At 45.7% G+C, this 12,769-nt stretch overlaps 1 protein-coding gene across 1 annotated transcript in view; it reads left to right on the plus strand.

The window, feature by feature from the left end:
• Nucleotides 1-405: 405 nt before the first annotated feature.
• Nucleotides 406-12,769, plus strand: part of GUCY2F (guanylate cyclase 2F, retinal) — a gene marked incomplete at both ends in the record, with an annotated part of 47,985 nt that continues 35,621 nt past the window's right edge. Inside the window, 4 exons of the mRNA XM_082497510.1 lie at nucleotides 406-1,144; nucleotides 2,873-3,174; nucleotides 4,921-5,275; nucleotides 9,853-9,937. Coding sequence (XP_082353636.1) covers nucleotides 406-1,144; nucleotides 2,873-3,174; nucleotides 4,921-5,275; nucleotides 9,853-9,937 — 1,481 coding nt within the window. The remainder of the gene's footprint in view (nucleotides 1,145-2,872; nucleotides 3,175-4,920; nucleotides 5,276-9,852; nucleotides 9,938-12,769) is intronic.

A 12,769-nucleotide genomic window follows, 5' to 3' on the forward strand; every position in this document is an offset into this window, starting at 1 on the left:
AGAACCCAGAACGTAGTGTATCCATAGGTTGTGTTTCCTGCCGCAAACGAAGCAGGCTCGCTCTTCACTGTCTGGTGTCAGGATATATTGCAAAGCGTTTTAAAATGTTTATACAAGTGTGCATTTAAGGCCTATGGTACGTCTAACTGACACCGGTGGGACGCTTGTCTGCGCGGTGCGGTGGCTTGCGTGGTGCATGTCCACGTGTCTGCGCAGGGTGTTGGCACCTCATAGACTTGCACCTTGAGAACCGTTGCGTAATTTGGGCTGACTCAGCTGTATCTACGCGCACGGAACAAATACGTATACAGGAAGGCAAACGTAATCTACTTTTCTTCCAGCAGCTGGTAATGCACTGCCTGGCTTCCTGAAGAACTCGGCGCAGATCCACCCACCTGTAAAACAATGTCATTTCTCCTACTGTGTCCTAAGAGCTTGTTCTGGGTGCTGTCGAGGCACGTTAGATTGCATCGGTTCAGCACTGGAAATTCATCCAAGACATTTTTCCAGGCTCTCTGGTGGCCGCTGTTGGGAATAATTCTACTTTCCTCTCCAGCACATTGTTCTGTTTTTAAAATTGGACTGCTCGGACCCTGGAACTGTGACCCCTTGTTTTCCAAAGCCTTTCCCCACGTGGCTGCCAGGTTAGCAGTGGGAAGAATAAGCAAAGATCCTTCACTAGATCTTGGCCACAGGCTGGATTATGTGGTCCTGCAAGAAGAATGTGAGACATCAAGAGCTCTGGTTAGATTCATTGACTTTGGAAAGCTTTCCTCGGCTTTCATAGGCCCTCTGAACCCTGGCTTCTGTGAGGTTGCTACACTTTTAGGGGAAAACTGGAATAAAGCCATCTTCTCATGGATGTGTATCAATTATAAACTGGATTCCACCATCCGCCACCCTACATTTGCAAGGACTCTGCCCTCTCCAACCCGGGTTTTGTTTACAATAATGAAATATTTTAACTGGGCTCATGTTGGCATCATTGCTTCCAATGAGGATATTTGGATGGACACAGCCAACAAGTTAGCGAGCGCACTCAGGAACCAGGGGCTTCCTGTAGGCATTGTTACATCTGTGCGTAAAGGAGAAAAAGGCCCTGAAGACACCTGGAATGAGGTTAAAGAAGTTGTCGGCATTAGAAGTAAGTGCTTTGAGTCTCATTCCTTCTTTCCGTTTTCTCCAGGGTAGGACTGCATTGTTATCCCACGGGCATAGCTTAAAGAACGGAATTTTGAAATTATTTAAGTCAAGCAGAATTTTATATCTGACCCTAATGGAGTCAGGGCTTCACGTAAAAGAATGCTGGACATTTTGTATGTGATGGAGATAGGGCAAAATTGTCTTCTACAACGTGAAAGATTGGGTACAGCTTCTCTGAACAAATAGTGCTTAGTGGATGGATGTCTGTGCTTGAACCCTGTCAAGTGTAAAGAGGGGTTTATACAAGGTTTTAGTATTTATGGTGTTTTGGATTATGGATTATCAAAAATCTCATGCTTTGATGCTGTGTCCTTGCTACCTGTGTTCAGTGAAGGTATCAGAAGTAAAATCCAGTGTTATAAACCACATACTAAAGCAGTGGAAGGGCCTTTGTTGATGTACAACACATAGTAAAGAATTTTTTTTTTTTTCTCTTGAGGAAATGTGGGGGAAAAGTCATGTTTTTCAGGTTCAGAGCCTTGTTAGGAAGTCTGTGATGGAGCTCTGATCCTGGAGGTACCCCTCTGAAGTCAGCACTGGGAATTGAGATGAGGATGTATTTTAGCAAAGACTTTGACCTTTATGCCAAAGACTAATGAGGGTAGCAAGGTGCTGTCTAACTTGGAGTTTTATCAGTGCTCCAATCTGTGCTTGAGACCAAACCCACCTTGGGTGGGTTCATCTCATGACCATCACAGCTTTCCATGTGAGTTAGAGATGATGGGCTCCTTTCATAATCAATGGAGAGAACCGGCTCCTCTTCAAACATGATTCATCTGACCAGCTTAAGTTCTCTGCTATAGTATGGGATGAATCACTGCCTAGTACCCATTTCTTTCCTGCAATTCAGCAGCCAGAAAATTCTCGTGTCCACTTCAACTTCTGCTTTGCCAGGGGTATTTTTTCTCCTAAGGAGAGACCACAGCTCCTCTAGAGATCCTGCTCCCTCCTGGTTTAGTAGCAGACAGGTCTCCTTTGCAACTTTCCTTCTCATCATTGCCCTACTTTGCTCCTCTTGCTGACTGAATTTTGAAGTGCTGTCTTGGATGAAAGATCAGGAGCTCTTCCTTTCATGAGGGCCAATGAGCACTGTGGAAAGCCTGTTAAACAGATACACTGGTATTTCAGATGTCTCCACCAGACACAGGGACATTGGCCCCGTGACATTTTGCAGGCAAAGACATGGACTTTAGGATGGCCAAGCATGGACAAGATGTTGAAACACAACACAATGTCCAACATAAAATCCATATATATGGTGGCAGGGTGAATGGGTGGAGCTTGGGCACTGCTAACACCTGTGTGGTGTCTGTCAGCTCAGGGCAGGCAAAGGAAAAGCTCACATCTCTTAGCCGATGGCAGCACATGACCATGACTTCCCATCATGTTAGTCTGTGCCCCACTTTTGTCAAAATTTCTCTCCGCTCCTCCTTCTGTATGGCTTCAGGAATGGGTAATGCTCACAGCCTCCTTGGCTAGATGTTGCAGATGTCCGGAGGTTGAACAAAATGAGTGTAGCTCCCAGCTTCCCCAGAACATCACACTGGTGGGGGACCATTAGGGTCTGATCTGATACAGTAGTTCAGACAGCTCTTTTGTTGCGGGGAGAGAGCTATTTTGTGTTGAGAACCCTGCATGGATTAACAATGCTGCAATCCTTTTGTTTTAGTTATACTTCTCTGCATGCATTCTGTGCTCATTGGAGGAGAAGAACAGGCCACCTTACTCAAAAAAGCTCTGGAAATGGGACTAGCAGATGGAAGATACGTCTTCGTTCCATACGACACTTTACTGTACAGTCTTCCTTACCAAAACAACTCATTCAATGTCTTTGATAATGACAGCAAGCTCCAGGAAGCATATGATGCTGTGCTGACTATCACACTGGCATCTGGAGAAAGGACTTTCTATGATGCATTCAGGGAAGCTAAAGAAAGTGGTGAAATAACCAGGGATTTGGAAGCCACCCAGGTAAATATTCTTTCTTTCGGGCTTTTCTGGGACCTGGTAATAGGAGACATGGGACAAGAAATAGCTATAGAGAAAGTACAGGCAAGAGACAACCCATAGTGCGTGCTTTTATACTGATAAAAATATGGTGAAAGTTAAATGTGGTCTGCATTTGTTTGGAAAGGATATTTTTCCTGAATGTTGGGCAATCTAACTCAGTTAATTCCACTGCAGGAGCATGCTGGGGATTCAGAGAATCACAGAATCATAGGATGGTTTGGGTGGGAAGGGACCTTAAAGATCATAGAGTTCCAACCCCCCTGCCATGGGCAGGGACACCTCCCACTAGACCAGGTTGCTCCAAGCCCCGTCCAACCTGGCCTTGAACACCTCCAGGGATGGGGCATCCACAGCTTCTCTGGGCAACCTGTGCCAGGGGCTCACCACCCTCACAGTCAAGAATTTCTTCCCAATATCTAATCTAAATTCAACAGAAAGGAGTTATCTCTGAGGCTCTCAGAATTGATTTGCTACGTGCTAACTGCAGTAGGCCCAGTCTGAAGAGGTGTCTCCTAAGGTGGATAAAGTCTGAGGCAGCAGAATAAGATGTCCACATGCCTGTGAATTTGGGGGGATGTGACAGACAAACAGGATACTGAATGCTTCTAGAGGGAAATCTTAGGATCATCGTTGCATTATTCTTTTCAACACTATGTAAGTTCTTCTCTGTCAGCACAATTATCTGAATGTCACCAGTAGCCTATAAAAAAACAAGTCAGTTGTGACCTTGGAAACATTGCAAGAAGAATAGGGGAATCTGCCATACTGGTGAAGAGATGAAGGATTCAGCTGAGCTGTGATCTTTCAAAAGATTATAAGTACTTTTAGGGCATGATTTATCAGATCTTTATGGATATCTGCTTTAGGAGGAGATGAATCGTGCCCTGAAAGCATCCATTTCTTTCCCATCATTATAACGAGAGCCCAGGTTAACTATAATGAGTGCAGGGTTCTTCATTGTAAGTGTCTATATCTGGTCGACAAATCCCAACCCAGATGTCAAATTCTATGGCTCCCAACAGCACACCTCATTTTATCACGACTGTATGGCTATAAATGATCTTCATCTACCAACTGTGAATGACCACGTGACTGGAAAAGCCACCATGGGTGTTTTTAGAGAAGGGTACAGTTACAGGTTCCTAAGTCCACCCTGGCACAGATGGGAGCACTGCACGGAGAAAAGGCTCTGGTGCCCCAGAGAATGAGTTTGCTGTGGCTCTTCTTTGTGGTTTTTACATTTTAGGAATAAACAATGTTCTGCCAGAGAGAACCTATCCTTTGGGCATGACATTTTCCCTACCTGGGTAGGGAGGCGAGCCTCTGGCTTTGGTCTTCTATTTGTGGACGATGTTTTAGTGGAGTGCTTTGAGGCAGCCTATGATAAAATGCCGGCTGAACATCAGGCTCAGAGTCTTGACTCTTCCCATGATAAAGCAATTTTACATGGTTTTAAAAATATTTTGAAATTGTATTTTGGGAAGCAACCATAAGAAAAGACAGATATTCAAAGTCACACATATATTGGGTTGCTCCAGAGCTACCTTCAACCTAAGATTCTTCAAACCCATTACTCTGTAAGCCTTAATGCTCAGGTGTCTCAGTTCTTGAGTTTACAGCTTATCCAGTGGCACATCTTTTGCCACAGATCTCAAACCACAGGTTGGCAGCAGTATATCCTGACCTCAATTTCTCCTATATTTTTAGGTTTCTCCACTTTTTGGGACAATCTATGATGCCTTTTACTTCATGGCAATGGCTATAGACAGTGCTCGGAGGAAAGGAGTCAGACTCTCAGGAGCTAACATAGCTGAGCACACAAAAAACTTCAGTTTCCCTGGATTTAGTCACCGGGTAGAGACAGACAACTGTGGGAAGGGGCTGAGCAACTATGTGGTACTGGACACAGATGGTCGTGGGAACCAGCTCTTCCCAACCCACTTGCTGGACATGTCTTCAGACTCTGTAAAGTCCCTGGACTGGGCCATCCACTTTCCCAGCGGAGCTCCACCCAAGCCAGACTCCAGCTGTTGGTTTGATCCAGATGTTCTCTGCACTGGAGGTAAGAAGGACAAAAAAACAGGGTCAAACTGCATTGGGTCCGTGCTTCTTATTTATTTCATCTTTTCTCCTACTCCAGGGGAGAGCACCCCAAAAAGAAAACCCTAAACTCAAGAAATTCACGTAAATATGACCAGTCATCATGCTGTTTGTACTGGGAGTCCTATACAGGGATCCCAGTATTGAGCCATAAGAGTCTCTTATTGCTTTTTAGATCAATAAGGTTGTTGCCACTGTTGTGTGCTGGAAAGAGTTTTCCAGGTCTAACAGTCAACGTTCGCCTATATTTTGATAGCAATCAATAAATGCTGGAGGCTCCAGCCAGCACTGTGTCCCTGTCCTCCTGAGGGACAGGGCACTAAGAGGATTTTGCGTTGAAGACAGCCTAAGAGAGCTGCACAACAGCAGATGCTCTCACCGTCTCTCCTGGTTAACCCTGGTTAGCTATGCGGCTTTAAGGATCATCAGACCTCACCTCATCAAGGAAAGATGATAATCATTACTCAAAATAATTTGAGTTACTGTAGACTGCGCTGCTTCCCAGGTTTGTGAGACTAGGCACTGGTTTTACTTATTGCTTTTAATTTGAGGCAACTGTGGTGCAGTTTTAAGGTCCACAGGGAAGCCAAAAACTTGGGGTAGGATACTTAGCCTCCACTTGACATATTTACTTATACTACCAAGCATTTGCTCCTGCTGCTCCAGGATATGACTTAAACAGACAGAATTAACCACATCCACAGAATATTTCATTCAGCAGCTGAGAAAAACATTCCCCTTGGCTCAGCCATAGCTGGTTTAAATCAGTGTCGCTCCATGGAAATTGGAAATATACTGATCTTACAGCAGCTGACAAGCTATAGAAGAGACAAATATAATGCTATCATATATCTAATTTTGCACTGCCACTAGGAACGGCGTAGCAATTTAGCATCCCATTCAGTCTATGGAAAAATCCCACTGATTTTTAGAGAGATCAGGTTTTATGTTCACACCTTTACAAAAGCATAAAGCTCTAGGCACTTGTCAGCGAAGCAGTAATTTATTATTATTACTAATATTTCCGAGACTGAATTTATGATCAGAATTAAATCCAGGCCTCAGTCTGGCTTTAGTATGGAGTTGGGGTTGGAGAGGGGTTGGATGTGAAGCTGCCAGGCTGCTGTGCTTCCTGATCCCAGGTCATGGAATCATAGACCTGTTTAGGTTGGAAGGGACCTTAAAGATCACCTACTTCCAAGCCCCCTGCCATGGCCAGGGACACCTGCAACTGGACCATGTTGCACAACGCCCTGTCCAACCAGTCCTTGAACACCTCCAGGGATGGGGCATGGAGCAGTTTGAGGTCCACCAGGAGCGGGGCTGAGTAGGTGCTCCCGGTACACGTGCACACACACACAGTGCAGACACAGCCAGTCACCGACATGCTAACACATACAGGAAAGCGATGTGTTTACAGGCACCACTACCCGCAACCAGCATTGCCAAAACACAGGACAACACAAACAACCTGATCCTGTTCTCATGCACCACTTCATCAGGCCCCAAACTTGCTACCAGATCTCATAACCCCAGCTCCTGCACACACACAAATGCATCCTCTGGTAGGTGGTCCAGACCTGAAATTCCTCCACATCCAGCTCTCAAACCCTCTGGTCTCTGCAGCAGCTGGTCTCCAAACTTGTGGTCTCTCATGGGTTGCAGGCTCCAGGACTTAACTGTTGGTTAGGTTGATATGAAGCTTACAAACACAGGCAGAGAGCATGCTCACCCAGGAAAAAAAAAGAAAATGAATAGGGGATAAGAAGAAGGTAGGACAGACTGTGATCATCAGGTGGAGGGTTTGGCTGGAAAAATGCACAACATACTTATGTGTGACCAGCATCCCCATCCTCTCCAGTATCCAATGCCTGAGCCTTCCCAACTCACCCCCATCTCTCCCTTTCCCCATTTTTTTCCCTTCCTCTAAACATCCCATAAGAAGTTTCATATACTCCCCCAGTCCGCTTAAGGCGTCCCCTAATGAGTTTAACACAACCCCACAAGTCCCCTCAAGTATGCCATAAGTTTGCTCTTTCCCATGAGCCAGTGATAACCTTGCTTTCACTTCTGATTAGTTATAAAGCTCTGGTTGAGCTTTCTCAAGGCTTTGCATCGTTCCTGCAATGGCCCATCCATCAGTGACATGAGTGGTCTGGTCTTTGGTATTGCTGTCACTATCTCCCATGCCTTAGGATTTGTTTATCTGGCTGTTTATTTTTCACTTCTCTTGCCCTTTTACCATCTCTTGTTCACTTCTCTTTTGTGCTTCAACCAGATCTTGCTTTCAGCTTTTCAGATGCTGCTTCAGTGAATGAAATTGGATTTGGATGTTTTCCAGCTGTGGAAGAGTCCTCATGTCATGATGGGTAACAGTGCCCATACTTTGAGCAAAGGGAATGATCAGGGAGAGACCCTTTGCTATTCCTTGGTTTTCTGCGCTGCCTTTCAAGAACCACGTTGCCTTAGAGTCCTCTGAAGTATGGTCAAGCGCTTGTGGGTTATAAAATGCAATGGTAATAAGCAAAAGATTTTTTCTGAGGCTCTGTCTCAAAGGAGGTTTATTCAGACATCAGAGCCTCTGGGGGCTACCTGAGGAAGCTCAGGAGACAGTGCCAGTAAAAATAAAACCCAGTCTCGATTGAATACAGAAGAGAGCATTAACAAACTCCACGTTATTCCTACTACATTGCAGTCTGGGTTACAGATTCTCTTTGAAAATGTTAGAAGGCCATGCAGAGATGTGAGATGGGTCTTTCTTACCCCTACATTTCATCACTGGTTTGTCCAGGAAGCATTTTCTCCTTTTTCCAGCAAGAGAGCCAATCCATGCCCTTATAACTGGGCTAGTCAAAGCTCATTCTCTCTTCAGTAACAAGTTTCCCATCAGGTCTCCAGAGGTCCAGAGCACTAGGTCTCCTGCAAGTCTGCCTCTGATCCACTCCCTCCTTTTCCACGGGTCTAGCATTGTGGAAGACCTTTATGGGATGTGTTCTGGCTTCACACTCACCCTTCTGGAGGGAGACACATCTTTGGCAGCTCCCTTGCCTCCAAGGGATGAGCATCAGGCTGCTGTCACCTGCTCTTACAGGGACCACAACACTCTAACTTTGTCTTTGCATGAAGAACAAACCCTTGCCTCCAGGCCAGTTTGGCGTGGTCCTGCTCATTCCTGTATTCAAGGTGAGCACCTCCTGAAGAAAGCTGGCTGCGTCTCCATTGCGCTTTGGTGGAGTGAAACCTTGGTCTACATCCACACAGTCTGCAAGGTGGAGAAATAGATGTGAAGTATTGACTCTACCGTGCCCGGTTTTCTTCTCAGATGGAGGTATACAGGGCTAGTTCCAGGTTGAAGCATGAAAGCAAAGTGACTTCTTATATAGAATCATGGTACCATAGAATCGTAGAAAGGTTAGGGTTGGAAGGAACCTTTAAAGATGATCTAGTCCAACCCCGCTTCTTGGGCAGGGACATCTTCCACTAGACCAGGTTGCTGAAAGCCCCATCCAACCCGACCTTGAACACTTCCAGAGATGGGGCATCCACAGCTTCTCTGGGCAACCTGGGCCAGTGTATGTGTGAGGATGATCAGGGACCAGGGCCCTGGGGTGAAGCAGAAAGTAAGTCCAAACCTGGCAGGAAAATTTCAGCTGAAATGCTCTGTCTGTTCCTGAAAAGAACATCAATTTTCAAAAATTCCTGCAGTTTCACTGGGAAGCTCTAGGTCTCAGAGCTTGCACAAAGGCCTGTGATTTAGGTGCAAGAGTGGCTTAGTGTCATGAACCTTTTATCAACCCTAATTTCTCCATGCTTGTTTGTGTTTGAGGATGTCTGAACGCAGACAGAATAAAATAGAAATAAACAGAAGGCAGAAGAGACAGAGACAGCAAACACTTCCCCCTGGAATTTAGCTCACGCACTCATCTCAGCTTTCCTTAGCTGTCTAGAAAAGACACTCATGAGCAAAGTATGTGTCTCCAGTACTTTCTGGTGATGGGCCCACTGAGGAAGACATCAGCCTTCTCCCCACTCTATTCTGCTCTTTTCAGCGTTAGAAAGCTGTAGCAGGGAATGAAAAATCCCAGATGGGCTGGTGACTCACACTGGCCGCCAGTTTGGTACCACATGATAAAGCTTTTTTTTCAGTGTTTTGGTTCCTGGAGAGAAGAGGGTCAAATGTTCAAAAGTTACGAACTTTGCAGAAGCTGCCTCTAAAACTTAATTCTTCCCTGCAAGTCCGGTCTTTATTTACTTGAAGTAAAAAGTGTTTTTCCACCGATCCAGGGCTCTAGATCTGGTAAAAAAGAAAAAAAAAAGTGCATGGAAATAAATAATTAAAGTAGTTGTAGCCTCATGCAAATAAACTGAGTAGGTATTTGTGTATTTACAGACTAACATCGCATAAACATTGACTTCTCGCATTCTCCTGGCTGAATATTTGACTTTGTATTCTAATGGTGTTACACTGATATTTTCAATAGTGTTGCCTAAATTACAGGGATTTTCTAATTCACTGATTCTTCTCCCCTCTTTGCACAGGGATTGAGCCTACGGTCATGATTTTGGGAGTAATGCTGATATTTGCCCTGGTGCTTTGTGCTGTGGGCCTGGCTTCTCTCATCAGGTGAGAACTGCAGTAGGTATTTGGTTTGGTGCCACTTTTAGCTTCTGGGGGAGACTTGCCCTTTAACCAGCGGTTTGGGCCATGGGAACACATAGCAGGTTTTGACTTTGCTCTTCGTCCACATATCTCTGCACTTTGTGAAGTGGCAGTGGCTTGAGCACTGCCGGCATTGGTTCTGCAGTCTCAGGAGGAGCCATTTTGCCTTTAATCCAGTGGAGGTTTGGCAAAAAATTGCCGTCTGTTGCCGGAAGGATTAGCTGGATGATGGCTCTGAAGCATTAGGAAGGTGAGTATCACTTTGGAAGTGCCGAGTGTGCTGTACAAACCAGAGACAGGACTCTGCTTTAAGAACGTCGGGGTGGAGACTGAGTGGACTGCCATGTTAAATGTCTTTTTTCTTATTCCATTCCTGCATTTCTGTCCCTAATATAATCATGATTCCAATGAAGCAGCTAGGCTAACCCTCTTTACTTTCTCCAAAGGGAGAGAGAATATCTCTGGAGAGGGTTCGGAGCAGTTAATTAGGATACCTCTTTATTACCAAGCTGATTCCCTCCCAGTTTGGAACTGGAGTCCAACTCCCTGGTCATTCACGTTGCGTATAGATTGCTCTGGGCATGGGATCTTTGGAGGAAATGAAGTAGTCTGCTGGGGAGTGGACAGTTTCCAACAATTGCATAGGTCACACTTGTGTCCTGACTCTATATCCGAGGTGGACATGAGCCAGCATGGACTGGTTGGTCCAAGAGTTATGGGTACCTCTTTGGCAAGGGCACTGTGGCCATAACCTAAGGTAATCTGCTCCATACTGGCCCCTGGGGTAATCTCTCTCATTATCGATGTTTACATGGTGCATGACTGAAATTAGAATTAAATTAAAGTGAAATTAGAAGGCATGTTTACTCAGCAGCAATGAGTTCGGCAAAGCAGGGTTCCTGGATTTTCCCATCCAGCTTTGTCTCTCAGATCATCCCAAAACATGTTTTCCCTCCACTCCTGAATCATCCCTCCAAACTCAGATGATATAAGACCACCCAGCAAGCAACACCCCCAACAGTTCCCCTGCCTATAACACACAGCTGCTTCTGATACCTTATAATTGCAGGCACTGAGGAGGTTGCCTCCATCCACCCGCACTTTAAAGCCCTGCTCTATCCCTTGGCCACCAGCCTCTACAATTACGTAAATAAAAGACAATCTTACTGCCTACTCTACTTGTAAGCTGTTCCACAAGTACCAGACTGTGCTTGGGAAGGCTCAGTCATGAGTAAAGACGTATGGCCATCTGCAAGGGGGAAAGAAAAAAAAGTCTAGCATGACTCAGACAATGATTTATGTTAGGGAAGGGCATGTCTGGAACTAAATTTAAACCACAACGTGGTCTGAGTTCAAACGTGGGAGCTCTGGTCTTAGCTCTGCCAGGGATCTGCTGTATGACTTTAAATAAGTCGCTCCACTCTCTGTGCTTTGCTTTCAGCAGAGGGGTGCGCTCCTCCATGCTTGGGGGAGAAGATGTGATTGACCAAACGAGGTTTTCAGGGGGCCAGGTGAAAAGTACCTAAGTGATGAGATTTTTGCACGAAGCTGAGTTGGGTGGCTTGGGACAAGTGGTTAGAGAAAGATTGTAAAAAATCATCTCAGGCAATACCTGTGGTCATATGGCGAAGGCTCCCTCTGAACTCCAAAAAGCTGTCTCTGCTCTTCTAAAATGCCTGGAGTGGTACATGCAATGGAAATCGTGGTGATCTATGGATATTTTGCGGAGTGGATTCCTGCTGCACTACAGTTAGCAAAAGGCACCCTATTGCCCACCTCATCGGGAAAAGTCTTAGGTGTGTGCAGATCAGACACTGCTGTAGTGTAAACAAAGTTCATTAAACAAAAATAAATGACATTGAGGGCAGTGGGGGAGCTTTCCTTTCCCTTCTCTGTTCCTGCTTGATGAGGTTTTGACTGCCTAATGGACATAGCGTGCTTTGTGCTCGGGGTTAGACCTTGACGCCCATTGAAATAGTGGGTTCAAAATGACGGAGTGTGACTTCTGTCTCTTCCCTGAGTCCCTAAAATGGGCTTGTGGTGGGTATCAGTGTCAGATAAATCCCAGATAAAAACTAACAATGAAACTCCGCAATGTCTGGTATTGATTTACACGAAGTGGATGTGAGCCTGTTTGAACTGTCCCATGAGCACGTAGTCCCTGAGAGTGCACCGTTTCTTGTTGTGGTCTCTTCTGCCTCGCAAATTCGAGAGAAGCCGGGCAGGTAGCAGGATGCAGTCAAGCAACAGATAGCGTCTTTGCTGGTCTGACAACTATACTGATTTATGTCTCTTGCCCATGGCAATTCTGCAACCCTGGTAGCCTATCGAGGAGTGCAGAGAGTCATCCCTTGGAAAATGGGCAGCAGCATCCCATGGAGATGCCAGAAGCACATTTGTCCTGTGTTACGCAGTGCGTGATAGACATCCCATCTGGCTGAGGGCCTGGAAGAAGTAGATCTAAATCAGCACAGTCTTCTTGATCTAATTACTCCTGACCAAGAGGAACAGCGCTGGCTCAGCAATCCTGCTTCCAAGACCTCCACGCTGCATTGCACTGTGCCACACATGCCAAACTGCTCATTCCCCGTAGCTTTTCCCTCTGTGTGAGCTTGCAGTCATTCCAAGGTGGTATCTTGCTGTGTGCTTTGTACTGCGCCATGCAACGATACAGAGATTCAGCCAGTACATTTTGATGGTGACTGGTGTCCAGGCAGCTTTTGTAAATTATCCGTGGTTCCGTTTCGGTCCCTAAGAGAGGCTGGTGTGCCTGAGAGCTGTTTGCTCACCAGCCAG

Source organism: Vanellus vanellus (genome assembly GCF_965231255.1).
Source record: "Vanellus vanellus genome assembly, chromosome: 1".
Lineage (NCBI taxonomy): Eukaryota > Metazoa > Chordata > Aves > Charadriiformes > Charadriidae > Vanellus > Vanellus vanellus.